The following is a 14,626-nucleotide window of genomic DNA, read 5'->3' on the forward strand; positions in this document are numbered from 1 at the left end:
TGGTCAGGATGTCAGGTCCTCACCCAGGGGGTCCGAATCAAGAGGATTACATTGTATTTATGAAGGGGAAATAAAACCTGAGATCAAACTCTCCATATTCCAAGCCTATTGTTAACGAACCTGTCAGTCTTGTCGGTGGTACCTGTGGCCAATGTTTTCAAATTTAGGGCTTTTTTTTTAAATGGCCACCTAAAGTTATGCTTTGAACTCCACATTTAGCCACTAAATAAAAGTGACCTATTTTCAGAAGGTGCTGAGCGCTTGCAACTTCTCAATTTTAGTGGCTGCTGGGGGTGCTTAGCAGCTGTGAAAACCAAGCCACTTTTATGTAGGTGGCTACCTTTAGGCACCTCAGTTTGACAATGTTGGTCATAAACTTTAAATTTTCTTATCTTTCTTTAATGACTCTGGTTGTTCCAAGATGTACTGTAATGGGATTGGCCTTCACATATTGTCCTGTCTTGCTTGGGGAAAAATCTTAGAACAACCATCTCCACCCCAAGCACTTTTGACCTTGAAAAGGGAGAAGGGCCAGGGAGTCCATGGAGCCTTGTTGGTTTTATGTGGAAGCCACTCAGATACTGTGGTGGGGGGTGGCAGTATGAAACCCTAAGGTAAGTGTGACGGTCCAAGCCCCTAGGGTCAGGGCAGCATGGCCTATCAGTCACAGTCTATAAAGCAGCCCTTTGATGCAGGGCAGTGGGGCCTAATGGCCGGAGTCTATAAATAATAATAAATATATGGAGATGTACCTATCTCATAGAACTGGAAGGTCATTGAGTCCAGCCCCCTGCCTTCACTAGCAGGACCAAGTACTGATTTTGCCCCAGATCCCTAAGTGGCCCCCTCAAGGATTGAACTTACAACCCTGGGTTTAGCAGGCCAATGCTCAAACCACTGAGCTATCCCTCCCCCTTTAGTGCAGGGCAGCGTGGCCTAGCAACTGAGTCTGTAGCACCGCCCTTTGATGCACAGCAGCATGGCCTAGTGGCCAGACTCTATACAGCCACCCGTTGGCGCAGGGCAGCGTGGCCTAGCAGCCGAGTAGGGGGGCCTGGGCCCACCCAACTCCACCAGGCCCCAACCCAGGGCCCTAACAGTGTCGTAGCAGCTTGCCACTGACTCAGCAGGAGGGGGTCCTACCAAAACACGCTGAGTTTCCCCGGGGGGGAGGTATAACTCCATCACCCTCCCTGGGTCACTTCCTACCAGAGTCTGTGTTGGGGTTTCCCATGAGATGTTGGGTCCTCAGTGTTTGGCGGGGCCAGTCATCTCCAAGGGTTCCTCCAGTCGCTGGGGTGCAGGCAGGTCGTGGGTGGTTTCGATTCCCAGTGCAGTCACGGGCTGTGGCCGGCCCTCCACAGGAGCTTCCCAGGTAGGTCCTTCCCCTGCAGCCTCCAGCCCAGAATGAGCTGGGCTCCTTCCCTTTATACTACTAGAGCACTTGGTGCATGCCCAGTCTTGCCAGGGAGGGGGGACTTCCACTGTGAATAACATGGGCTTAACCCTGTTTGGGCTAGTGTGGGGTAAGCAAACCCCGTCACAGTAAGATAAGATAGGACCACTGGTTAAATAGTAAGGAAAAAACCCTTAAAACCCAAACATCCTAGTGCCAAGTACAAAATTCCTGTTTCTTTTTACTCAGGGCTAAGTTCTGTGGACCCTAATTGAGCAAAAGTCCTGTTGGAATCAAGGGGAAATTTTCCTGAGTCAGTAAAAACTCAGTGAGGACCTCAGGATTTACCTCACAGAAACCAGAGACGGAAGGGCTCTGGTTGGGTTATTAAATTTATTCCTCTGCTCCCCAGAATGTAGCTAATGGAAGGTGGAGAAGTACCCATATTTGATGTGAATAATAATATATTTCTAATAACTTCCCCCCCAAAAAAATTGTTCACAAAAGAATCCTAATCCATTGAGCTGGGTTGATTTACAGCAGCTGAGGATCTGGCTCTCCATTCCTGCTGCACCTTTCACCCCAGGATCTCAAAGTGCTTTACAAACAATGAATCCAACCCCCATCCCCACTTCCGGGCTGTTTATCAGTGGGTACTCTAATGGGCAGAGCTCTCTCATTCATGCCCCAGCTCTGCCCACTAGCTCCCCACCCCCCGTGCATTTGTTGCAGAACGTTCTGCAGGGTTAAAGAAGAGTCTGCAAAGCCGATTGATGGTGTTTGTGGGAGGAGGGAGAGAATGAGCACAGTCTGGTAATTGCTCCATTTTTCCTACTTGGAAGCCTGAATAACCATGCAGGAGCCACAGGAGCGCTGTGCCAAGCCATGCGATTCTTTGAGATCTGTCAGCTGGCAGAGGTGGAAGGATTTTCCCATGTCTAGCTCCATTCCTGCCTTTCAGAGCCATCTCAGAGGGGAGAGTTGGATGAGAACTTATCTGCCCCGAGGGCTCTCATGCTTGGTCCTGCAGAGTTCTGATCTGCCAGCCAGTCTATTGACCCTCAGCACATCTGCTTGCGCAGGATTTTGCTGTTGGGGGAAGGAGTACCAGGGTTATATTTATATTTGATTTTAGGGTTAATGTTGGCTGATTAATTTTGTTTGGCTCCTTTAACAAACTGCATGGGCTGCCAGAGACAATTGTAGTGGGTTCTTTATTCTTTATCTAGTTCAGTGTGTATGTTCTTTTTTTTTTCTCCAAGGCACAGATGCCTTGAGGGGCTGGGGAAAAAATAAATCTTTTTAACTCTGAACTACAGAATAAAAACCTTAAGCTGAGCCTGGGCTATTTACACAGCGAGAGCAGAAACAACAGACTAGTTTTCTGGTCATTTTTTAGTCTTTTACATGGGAAGGTGCAAAATTGCTTTGGCATATGGACGTAGCGCAACCAAACTGCATCTGTAGAGAGGGCCAGATTGTGCCTCGGCCACTGTGGGAGCTTGAGGTGAACAGAGGGTGCAAAGAGTCTTCACTCATCTTGGACTCTTGTATATGGGGTCAGGCACAGTATTTCTTCTTGGGGAGTCTAGTATTGAAGTCACTCAGCAAATGCAACAGAAGCAGCATAGTGAGGATCCTGTCTCTAGCATGCTGGGAGAAGCCAGCAGAGTGTGCAGCCCCTCCTCAGACCTCTTTCGTGGCTGTGTGGTCAATGACCCAACATCCCTCAATCTGACTGCTAGATCCTAACATTCAACAGAATGTAATCAGCACTTGCATTAAACCCACAAATGGTGGTGGCAGGGCAGGGTTGTGACTGAGGGTAGAACAGGGCCCCCTGATTTCAGTGAGATTGCACAGCCTTAACTAGGACACCTATATTCTTTACAGTCCCTCTGGCTAAGTACCTATAGGCCCCCATCACTACAGCCTCACAACACCCTGCTAGGCAGCAGAGTGTTAGTTCCATTGCACAGGTGGGGGAAATGAGGCATAGAAAGACCCTGGAGCTTTCTCGGGGTTACACAGTGGCAGAACCCGCCTTGAAGCCAGCTATCCTGAATCCCAAGTCGGGATTTCTTCACCATAAGCCTGTCCTTCCTCCTCTCTGGATTGGAAATTAAGGTTGATGTTTGCACCCCACTTCCCGAACAGTGTTGGAGACACCACAGCAGAAAAAGAGACTGCCTGTTCTGAGCAGTAAGCTATATAGGTGCTCAAGCAAAGAGAGAAATACTGTTAGATGTGGGGCGGAGGGGATTTGAACTGAAATGGAGAACCTGCTGATTTCTACAGAACATTAGAGAGGCAGAAGGAACCTGTTGATTATAGCAGCCTACAAAGTGTGTGAACTGAAGATGGGGATAGATGAAACAAAAACACTTTAAAGCAAATATTTTTCATACCAGTCACTCTGTTTGGCCTTTCCTCAGTTATTTCAAACCAAGATAAAACAAGCAAACATATAATTATGAAATTTCTTTGCAAAGTGCATCATTTGTGTAGCATCTTTATCTTCGTAATAGAAGGATAATTAACATAACTAATTATCTAATTAAGTTCATTAAGCATCCACCAACAGTGCACCGTGAAGTTGACATTATGTTCTACTGTCAACAAATGCTTTGATTTCTTAGGAAGTAATTAAAATGTAAATTAGCATGCCATTAAATGCACAAGGGAAGTGTGGAATCTCATATTCATTTTAAAACTGCTCATAGCAACATAACTTTTTTCCCCCTGCAATGAAAGCAGGCACTTTGCTATTAATGATGTATATTAACCAATTCCCATTATAATATTATTGTCTTGTTTGATAATTGGCTCACAGCTAAATTACACTGGCCTGTGGGCAAGCAGCAGAAAGTTAAAGAAACTTTAAACAAAAAAAAGATTTTAGTTCCTCTGAAACAAAGATATCCAGTCACTGTGTTCAGTTCAGCAGAGGTAAAAGCAGATGTGTGGTGGGAAGTATTTTGCATGAGTGAGCTGGCCAGAAACTAGATAGGGAATAGGTCCAGCAGTACAGACATGACCCTAGGGTAACTGCTGGAAATCTGCTGGATTCTCATTGATGGAGTTGTGAGGTGGAGAATTTAAATTCGCAAAACTCCAGAAGTTCCAGAGTGAATTTTGTTTGCACTTAGACACCATGGTGATAGTTGCAGCATAAAAGCCTGAATAGAAAGTGGTGTGACTATTGGCAGCACTGCTTATATTAAATATTTTGCATAAAGTTACTCTTTTTAATAGAAAGTGAGGATCTAGTGGGAAGCATAAGTATGGGAAAGCAGGAGACTTGGTTATATTTATTGTTAGCAATGCCAAAGACTCACTCCCCCCCCACCAAGGGAGGTCAGCGTCATTATCCCCATTTTAAAGATGGAGAAACTGAGGCACAAGGTGGTTGAGCGACTTGCCCAAATTCACACAAGAAGTCATTGTCAGAGCCAGGACTAGAGAACCCAGATGTCCCGTTCCCCAGGCTTGTTCTCTGACTACTAGAAGATAGACTATTTCTACCTGTGTTAATTTCCTAGGTAATTTTTTTATTGCTATAAAGTCAATGCTGCTTCCAGGCCATCTGCGTTTAGCTGTGCAGTATGCCATGGAGTTCTGTTCTGTAAGGTCAGACACAAACACCATACTTCTGTTTTTTCCTCTGCAAAGCCACCCTTGCGTATGTGGTGAATTGAAATGTGGGTCTCTTTCTCATTAAGTTTGCTATTCCCCAACCAACTGGTGATGCCAGGACTCTGTCCATGATCCTTAAGAGCAGTTGGCAGTATGCATTAGCCTCCTAGAGGGTCGAAGCACAAGGCTTACATGCAGCACTTAGCTGCTGGAGCTACAGTCTGTTGAAAAGCTAAATGAGTTTTGGCTATGTAATGTACAATCAAATCTATGTAGTGATGACAGTGTTGTGATTAAATCAGAGTGTGCCAACAGCTCTCAGTGACGGGGGTGTCTGCTAGTGAAAAAGGGCAAGGAACTCTCTTTTTGTGCTAAAAGAAACCATCCTTTCTTTTAGCTTGACATTTGTAACCTGATGAACAACAGAATGTGCCCTTTGCTATGAAGTGAACATCTGGCTTCTCTGTCCCAGCAAGTCACTAGAAAAGAAATCTGATCACAAGATTTAAATATGGCCTATTGGTTAGAGCAGAGGACTGGGTGTCAGGACTTCAGCAATCTATTTCTCATGCTACCACAAATCTTGGTGCCTTGGTTTCTCTGTCTGTAAAATGTGGAAAACTATCCATCCTTCACTGAGGTTAGACTGAGTGATAGAGCCACTTGAGCTCCTTTCTTTTGCAAGTGGATTGTCCATGATACAGTCCTGGGTTTTGTATGTTTGTTACTTGTAAGGACTTTTTGATGTCAGGACTGACTTTTTGTTCTGTGTCTGTACAGTGCCTAGCATAGTGGGGCTCCTGGTTCATGACTGGCTTCTAGGGACTATGAAAATACAAGTAATAAATGATCATTATGTTAATAGTTCCTGAAGCAGGCACAGAGACTGTCGAACATTGAAAGCACATGTGTTGCATGTGTTACAAAAATCAGTGCATACGCCCAAAGTGTCTTTTCAAACTCTCCTAACTTTGAAAAAGCACAACAGTTTCCCAGACTAGTAGGAGACATCCCTGTGATGTATGGACCAAGCTAAAGCTGTTTAGAAAAATCCCAGTTTTTATAATGGCAGGGGGTGGGAAGTGCATTTTTCCTTGTTTCATTCTGGAAAATGGCTGAACAGTTTCTCCCCACACTTTTAAAACACAAAACTCCCAGACTGAGACCAAATGTGCTGGATTTCAGCCTATAAGTAAAAGATTGAGATGATGAATAACTGAAAATGTCCTGTTGGGAACCAAATCAGGAAAGCACTAAAGCCCTTATCAGTGAAATGAGTGAGTCTAAGTTCACACTTACAGTGCTTTCCTGAATCAGGGGCCCTAGAATGGAAATGCTTATGCTACCTCAGCTCTAGCTGTCACTCTGCCTACAGTTGTTGCCTTTCCACCCACAAACCTGTCTACCACCCAGTCCAAATAGAACAACAGAACACACCCCAGTAAAATAAGTTGGCGCACACATTTAAAAGCCAATCCATTGCTAGACACCAACCCTTCCTGTAAGTATAACAGCATCACCTCCTTTCATACACTGATTCCTGACCCATCAAAGCAATCAATACATTGGTCTTGATCCTGCAATGTTGTCATAGTCCCATCAACTTCAGTGACACTCCAGGAATCATGGGAGTAATGCTGACATGGTCACACCCAAGTTTCCGTGATTTCCAATAAATCTGCCCTTGCCTGTATCTTTGGAATCATTCTCTCTTGCGATGCAATCTGTACTCACCTCTTCAATCCTGCTGATCAAAGGCCGGAATATTCTTTGCCATTAATTCTCCAACTCAAATCCATGTTGCTTTCCCTAAGGAAGTGCTATTCAGATCAGGGTGTGGAAAGAGAGAGATGGTGGGCTGTGAAGTCTACAGCTAGGATCATCTTCATTTCCCGCCCCCCCAACATAAAACACGTGACAGTACCGTTATAAAGCATGGAGAGGGCTTGAGTCTGCTCTCTTTCCCACTGGTGTAAATCAGGAATAACTACCTTGAAGTCAGCAGGATTGCACAGGGATAAAACCCGTGTAAGCGAAGAGAGAGTCAGTTCAGTAATCACCAGTGTGTAACTTCATGCAGTTCTAGAAGGCACTCAGGTGGTGGTGTGATCAGGATAATATGTGAACCCAAACAGAATGGAATAGGACGTGGTATCCACACCTCCAGATTAAAATCATACATCCATGTGCAAACTACTACGGCTGGTGGCAATACTGTTTACATAAACATTTCACCTAGAACTGGACAGGAATTTTCCATCCAATTTAAGCAAGTCCTCTTTAAAATATAGGCATTACTTAGACATCTATGGTCTGATTGGGAAACTTTCATGTGCAAAAAATAGAATAGCATCGGGCATAGCAATGGTCAAGTTATGTACAATATCTTCCTTTGTTGTTTGCAGTGTTGTAGCCAGGCTGGTCCCAGGATATGAGAGAGACAAGATGAGGGAGGTGATGTCAGGAGATTGAAAGCTTGTCAGTTTCACCAACAAAAGTCAGTCTAATAAAAGATATTATCTCACCTACCTTGTCTTTCTCAAGTTAAAGCTGCCTTGTTCTCCCCTCTCCAGGACCGGTGCAAGGAAGTTTCGCGCCCTAGGCGAAACTTCCACCTTGCTCCCCGCCCCCCCCCCCCGCGGCGGTGCCCCCCCCCCCCCCCCCCCCCCCTCTTCCCCCCCCCCCTTGGGGTGCCCCCCCCCCGCAGCAGTTCCCTCCCCCCGGGGAGCCATGCAGCAGCTCCCCACCCCAGCTCACCTCTGCTTCGCCTCCTCCACGAGCACGCCACCCCTGCTCTAATTCTCCTCCCCTCCCAGGCTTGCAAACAGCTGATTGGCGCTGCAAGCTTGGGAAGCGGGAGAAGTGGAGCGGCAACCGCCTGCTCGGGGAGGGGGCGTAGGAACGATGTTAAAAAAAAATTGGGGGCACCGCTTTTTGGCACCCCCAAATCTTGGCGCCCTAGGCAACCGCCTAGTTTGCCTAAATGGTAGCACCGGCCCTGCCCCTCTCGAGTTATGGGTGGGCAAAACAGTTCCAACGGTGGCTAGTTTAACTTAATCTTAACAGCTCTTTACTAAAGCTGGCTGAAAATCTTCTGCTGAAACTTTGTTTCTTTAGATGGAAAATTGGGGTTTTGACAATTTTGTGGGGTGAGGGCGAAACCAAAACGCTTCAAACTGAAACATTTTGACTGGAAACTGGGTTTTGGGCAGTTTTTGACACTTTTTTCAGTTTTTGGCTGAATTTTTTTGATGTGCGGTTGCTAGAAACCAAATGAAAAGTCAACATTTTCTGCTGAAATTTGACAAAATTAACATTTCTTTTTCTTTTGCTAAAATTTTCCACAGGAAAACAAAAATTCCACCAGCTCTTTTGCTTACCTAGTAGATGAGTTAAGACGTGAGACCTCTTTCAAATGACTAAAGTCCTCTCTACTCTTTGTGGACATTAAATCTCCCCTCCTACTTTTCATAAAAGCAAGGGTTTTCCTGGAATTTTGACTAAAACAAATCCCTCCAGCACTGTTGTTAAATGTTCTGTCTAGCTGCCAAATTCTACCCTAGAGATCATTATGCTGCCTGAGGGGAAGTGGACCTAGCATTATAGCACTGGATTGGGACTCGAGAGATGGATTTCATTCCTGTCTCTGTCACTGGCCTGCTGGGTGACTGTGGGCAAGTCATGTCACCTTCTTGTGCCTCAGTTCCCCCATCTGTTAAATGGAGGTGACCTCTGTTGTAAAGTGCTTTGAGATGCACTGATGAAAAACACTATGTAAGAGTTAGATATTATTTTTGCTATATGTATGTAAGTGCTGTGGCTTGAAATTTGCTTTATAAATTCCTCTACCAAAAAAAAAAAAAAAAGGAATTAAAGTTGCAGACACATATCAGCAGTTGGAGGCCCTGATTCAACAAAGCACTTAATCACATGCCTCACTTTAAGCACATGAATAGTCTCATTAACTTCAATGGGACTGCTCATCTGCAAAGGTGTGCATTGCTGGATTAGGGCCAGAGCACTCAGCACCATGCAGAATTAGCCCAGACAGAGGATCTTAGCCACTTGGGCTCTCAATTTGGCACGTCTCCTGGATAGTAACCCCCCTTTCCTGAGCTACTGGCTTTGGAGCGTACTGTGTGTGAGAGGGATCATTGTATTATGGGCCTATAATTGCTCTAAAGAAAGCACCAAAGTGCAGAGCTGCAATGACATCATGTTTCTTTAGGAGAGAGCTGTGTATCGCCCATGCAGTGTCTGTATCATGCAATAGGAACTTGTTATGGCAAAACTGAATTTTTGTGGACTATGGTGGTGTTTAAAAGTCATATAAAAATCAGATATAAAACTTTCCCGAGCTCAGCACAGCAGGATATTGATAACTTAATAGTCATACTTCTCGCTGCGCATTTATTACAAGTAGTACCTTCGATTCCTCTCACTGACAGAGACTAGGAGAAATGGGTCTCTGTTCTTTCAGTTTGCATATGTTGTGCATTTGCCAGTTCTTTGTGTTCTGTCCATTTCCCCTTTCCCCCACATTAGTCACTTTCCCCAGCATTAGTCACTTTCCCCTGTTGTTTGCATGGGCCTTTTGCACAACAAAAGGGGGAAGGGAAACATTTTTTAAAAAATAGGAAAATATGATTGTAAACCCAATTGTACTGTAAAACCACAAAAATTGGCAGAGGACTTGGGAGCAGAAAAATCTGAATCTACTTGTAATGTAAGTGATGAGAAGAAGGCATCTAATGGCTTGTCAATACAAACATTTAGTTTTCAGCAAGGTGTGGTGGGAATCTACCCTGCATTAGCCTGCCACACACTGACTATCCAGGTGGACTCTGCTGATGCGCATTAACCATTTGTTAATGTGCCTTGATCTAGTCCTGTTGCAAAGAGGGCTAGATCAAAGTGTGCTAGTGCACGGTAGATTCACACCCCAGTTTGCCATGAACTAAAACTTGACGTAGAGAAGCCCTAAGTGGGACTTGTAGCAGGGCGATGTATTCCTTCATGTTAAGGGCATAAGGGACTGCCATGATCATCTAGTCTGACCTGCATAACACAGGTTAGAGACTTTGACCCAGTGAGTCCTGTATCAACTCATGCATGTGACAGCCCTATCTTAAACTATTACCATCCAAATACCGACAATTCAATATTAACAATGACAAAAACTAATTTATCACTTCTAGTTTTAGCCAGATATGATGCAACAACACCATTGTGTTTATCCACTGGGCAGGGTGTTATGTTAAAAGATAAACCTCCTTATCCCATTCAGGATACATTGTTTCTGGGGATTTTTTTAAACTGGAAAACCATTATGTCTTTACTCAATAGCAGACAACAGCAAGCCTAGTATAGTTATTAATATTCCTAAAACATGGTCAGATGCAATGGGTTTTGGTCAGAGTATTGGAGAAATGGTAATCAGATATCTGTTTAATATTATTATTTATATTATCACGGTGCCTAGGATTTGCCCTCTCTTTTGCTGGGTACATCTCTGATGCATTATTTTTTCTCTCCCATTAACCTTGTAGGTTTTTTTTTACCATTCTTCTAATTTTGTGACCGCATGCTTGTCTTGTGGTGGTTATCCTCTGGGGTTTGCTCCAGGATAGGTGGTTCCGGTTTAGGATGATTGGATACAGCTTCAATACCATTCCCCAGCTGACCACAAGTGGTTGCTAGAGGAACCCTTCTTCCCACAGAGTCAGCTTAAAGATACCTAAGCCCTGCCAGCTCCAAAACATAAACCCTGCGAGGCTGGAGCCTTATCCAGAGCCCAGGGAAGTCAGTGAGAGTCCTGGATCAGACCTCTCAGAGTGATGGACCATCGCTGAAACGCCCAATATGGATTGCTTTGAAATGGCTGCCGTTGGATCACTGACCTGGTCTGGCCTTTCAGAACTCGGGGGGTCTCTGACCATTGCTGGCACATAAAGGAGGTTCTTGTCTGATCTGTGTGGTTTCTGCCGTATTTCTGTAAAGCTGGAACCTGAGCTCCCATTTTGCACTGGGCCCAGCTTGGCAACGCGGGAAAGTGATTGCTGTCTAGGTCAGTCTTTATGGGAGTTTTATGTGAATTTATGGACTAGTTTTGTGAGGCCGCAACTGTGATTACAGGTTTAATGATGCTTCACACAAACAAAATGTAATGGCTTCCATCAGTGTAAAACAGGCGCTTCCTGCGGGGAAACACCACTAAATGGGACTTCGCGGTGGGGGACGGAGCTGGTTCTCTGCCAGCAGCAATCGGCACCACATAGACCTTGTATGTTAACTCAATTATAGTACAGCGCCAGCAGCAGCTAGGCAGTTTGCTTTGAGCAATCACTGCCCGCGTGGCACGGAGTCCATGCATTTAAAGGTTACCCATCTGATCCATGGCTTTGGGTTGAGAAGGGCTGGGATTGGCACGCTCACCTCAGTGCCTGGGCTCAGAGCAATCTGACCTCCCTGATCCCTGGAAGAGCACAGTGTCTCAGTTCTGGTGGAACGGAGGTCTTTGCGTGGTAGTGAGGCTTTCTGCAGTCAGTGGTTTATTTGTAGGAGATGGCTGAAAGGAACACTCCTTAGCGCCACCTGTACAGTCTGTGCATTCAGTGCCTTCCCAGCAGCAGGGCATTTCCCTCTTCTCTTCCAGTTTGCCAGAGGATCGTATTCTCCTGTGCTCAATATATCTGAGTGCTCTCCTCACCTTGCCCTGCACTTCTGAGATCTTTTCCAGCCAGCCCCAGCAATCTGTCAAAGAAATCACGGCCTGCAATGCTCCCTGCAACTTCTCTGTTGTTCAGCAAACCCCAGCCTCCTTGTCTAGCCAACTCTTGGCTACAAATTGCCATCTGTAATTGCTAAGAGGGGGAAAAAGTTCTTTGTCTATTCTCTGTGTGTGCAACAGCCACATTGGGGCACCTGTTCTATACACAGGTACCCATATTATTATTTAGGATTTGTACTGCAGTAGCGCCTAGGAGCCCCAGTCACGGACAAGGACGTCTTGATGCCAGGCGCTGTACAAACACAAAACAAAAAGACAGTCCCTGCCCCAAAGAGCTTGCAGCATGAAAGGTGTTAAAGCAAGTGAGCATCTAGCTTCAAAAGGCAGGTGGTGGCATCTAGTAGTTAGAGCAGGGAGCGGCCAGGACCATTTTCAAGCAAAGGTTTTATGTCTCCCTCAAGAGAATCTTGTGTGTGTGTGTGTGTGTGTGCATGTGTAGGGGTGGAGAGGGTTTGTGGCATTACACCCTCGCCCCAAGAGTTACCCTGCCTGAGGCCACGTAGGGGCATTTGTCCATACAATTAACGTTTGAGTGGGAAAAGACGTGAACTCACGAGTCACAGCACTCAGCCCGGCCCTCTAGCATGAACGGGCAGGTAACTTCACAGCACCCATCAATTCCTCGCTGCTTCACCTCCTCAGCCTGCTCCCTGATGAGACCCCACATGCTTCTCAGCAGGGTACAAATATCATGGAAGCAGCATTTTCACGTCACAGCCCTTCTGGGACCCAGAAGTTCAGAGGCAGCCAAAAGGCTAAACCTGCCATTTCAAGTTTGGATTTGCTTTGAGTTTAATGCAAAAGTTTGAGGGGTTCTAATAATAATGATGAATATTTTAGGCCTGATTCTGCTCTCACATGACACCAGTTTTCCTGCTGCATAATTGCACGGCATTGGGTGGTGTCACTCTTGATTGGAGATCTCCCTAAAAGTGAAGTTTTAACTCAAACAGGAATTGCTGGATGAAATTCTGTGGCCTGTGTTACACAGATGATCACATGGTCTCTTTTGGCCTCAAAATCTATGGATCTATGATTTACACTGGTGCAAGTGAGCCCAGAATCTGGCCCAGTATGTTTCCCTAACCCCCTACCCCTGCGAATCTCGTAACACTTCACAAACATTAATGAATTTAGCCTCACAACTTCCTGCGAGGTCCAGATTCTTGTCCCCATTTCAAAGATGGGGAAACAGAGGCACAGGCAGGTGCATGGGCTCAAGGTCACATAGCAAGCTATTGGCTGAGTTGTGAATGCAACCCGTATCTCCTGCCCTGCAGGCTGTACTTTCCCCTTGGACTAGCACAGAGCTGCTGAGTTTGAGAGACTCGTTCATATAAAAATGTCAATGAAATAGACAGGTGGTGTTAGATTAATTGTTGTGTTGGACAAGACCATACCCTCCTGCCTGTGGGAAAAGAGGCTGACCTCAAGGGTGTAGTGCTGGGGTGAGACACAACAGCTGTGGTTCCATTCCCAGCTTTGCCACACACTACCTATGTGACCTTGGGTAAGTCACTTAGGATATGTCTACACTTCTCTAGTTCAGGTGTGAGCCCAAGCCCTGTTTCCATCCACACACCGATCAGTTTGACTCAGGCCAGGGAGTACTCAGGACCCACCTCCGAAGACCCTGCTAGGGGGGTGGGTCAGAGCCTGACTCCTGCTTTCCAGGGCAGTGTAGACATACCACTAGAGTTAAATTTTCAAAAGCACCTAAGTGACTTAGGAGTCCAAGTCCCATATTCAGAAGTGATTTAGGAGTCTGAGTCCTATTGACTATCAATGACACTTGGGCTCCTGCTTGCCTAAATCACTTTTGAGAATAGATGGAGGCTCCTAAATCACTTAGGCACTTTCCCAGCTGTTGTCCTTAAACTCTCAATTGGCCATCTGTAAAGTGGGGATAATAATCCTTCCTTTGTCTGTCCCATCTATTTAGACTGTAAACTATTTGGGTCAGGAACTGTCTCTTACTGGGTGGATATACAGCGCCTAGCATGTTAGGCCCTTAACCTCAGCTGGGGTTTCTCAGTGCTGCAGGAATAGAAAAAATATTACTAATCTTGCACTATTCCTGTGCTGTTATCTTCCCCCATTTAAACAAAGGAAGCCTGAATACTGGTTTGTGTATAAACGTTGCCTTATTTGCTCTACTTTCTTTCTCCTTCTAAATAATTCCAGTGCCAACACGTGTTGAGTTCATGGATATATTGGGCTCCCCTGTCATTGCTCTTCTCTCATGGGCTATAAACAGAAGAACTCCTGTCATCACCTCTCAGAGTAACAGCCGTGTTAGTCTGTATCCGCAAAAAGAAGAACAGGAGTACTTGTGGCACCTTAGAGACTAACAAATTTATTAGAGCATAAGCTTTCGTGGACTACAGCCCACTTCTTCGGATGCACCTCATCATTCTGCTTTCTGGAGAGTTCCCCAAACCCACCTGGTCTACACTCATAAACCCCGAGTGACCAACGGTTGCTTAACTCTGCTTCTGACCCACCACCAAATCTGTGCATGCAGAGCCTGTTACTGAGCATTGCAATGTTTTCTGGTGTTTCCTCCAGGGCTTTGTGTCATGTATGGAAAAGTACAGAAGAAGTGGGCAGGAGCTGTACGCATCTTTGTACAAAGATCATGTACAGGTAAGGGATTGAAGATCTCATAGTTTGTTTCTATTGTGAAGATGACATTTTTTAACTTCTCAGACTGTCCTGGCAATGCAAAGTTGTGTCAGAGGTGAGATGTTGTCCCTACTGTATATACAGCCTGCAGAGTGCATGGTGAAAAAATTTGGCTCATG

At 45.4% G+C, this 14,626-nt stretch overlaps 1 protein-coding gene across 1 annotated transcript in view; it reads left to right on the plus strand.

Moving 5' to 3' along the window:
• WDFY4 (WDFY family member 4) overlaps window positions 1-14,626 on the plus strand; it is a 240,142-nt gene that overhangs the window by 131,508 nt on the left and 94,008 nt on the right. Inside the window, exon 40 of the mRNA XM_034776723.1 lies at window positions 14,391-14,468. Within this exon, the coding sequence (XP_034632614.1) occupies window positions 14,391-14,468 (78 nt within the window). The remainder of the gene's footprint in view (window positions 1-14,390; window positions 14,469-14,626) is intronic.

Source organism: Trachemys scripta, chromosome 7, assembly GCF_013100865.1.
Source record: "Trachemys scripta elegans isolate TJP31775 chromosome 7, CAS_Tse_1.0, whole genome shotgun sequence".
NCBI classification, from domain to species: domain Eukaryota; kingdom Metazoa; phylum Chordata; order Testudines; family Emydidae; genus Trachemys; species Trachemys scripta.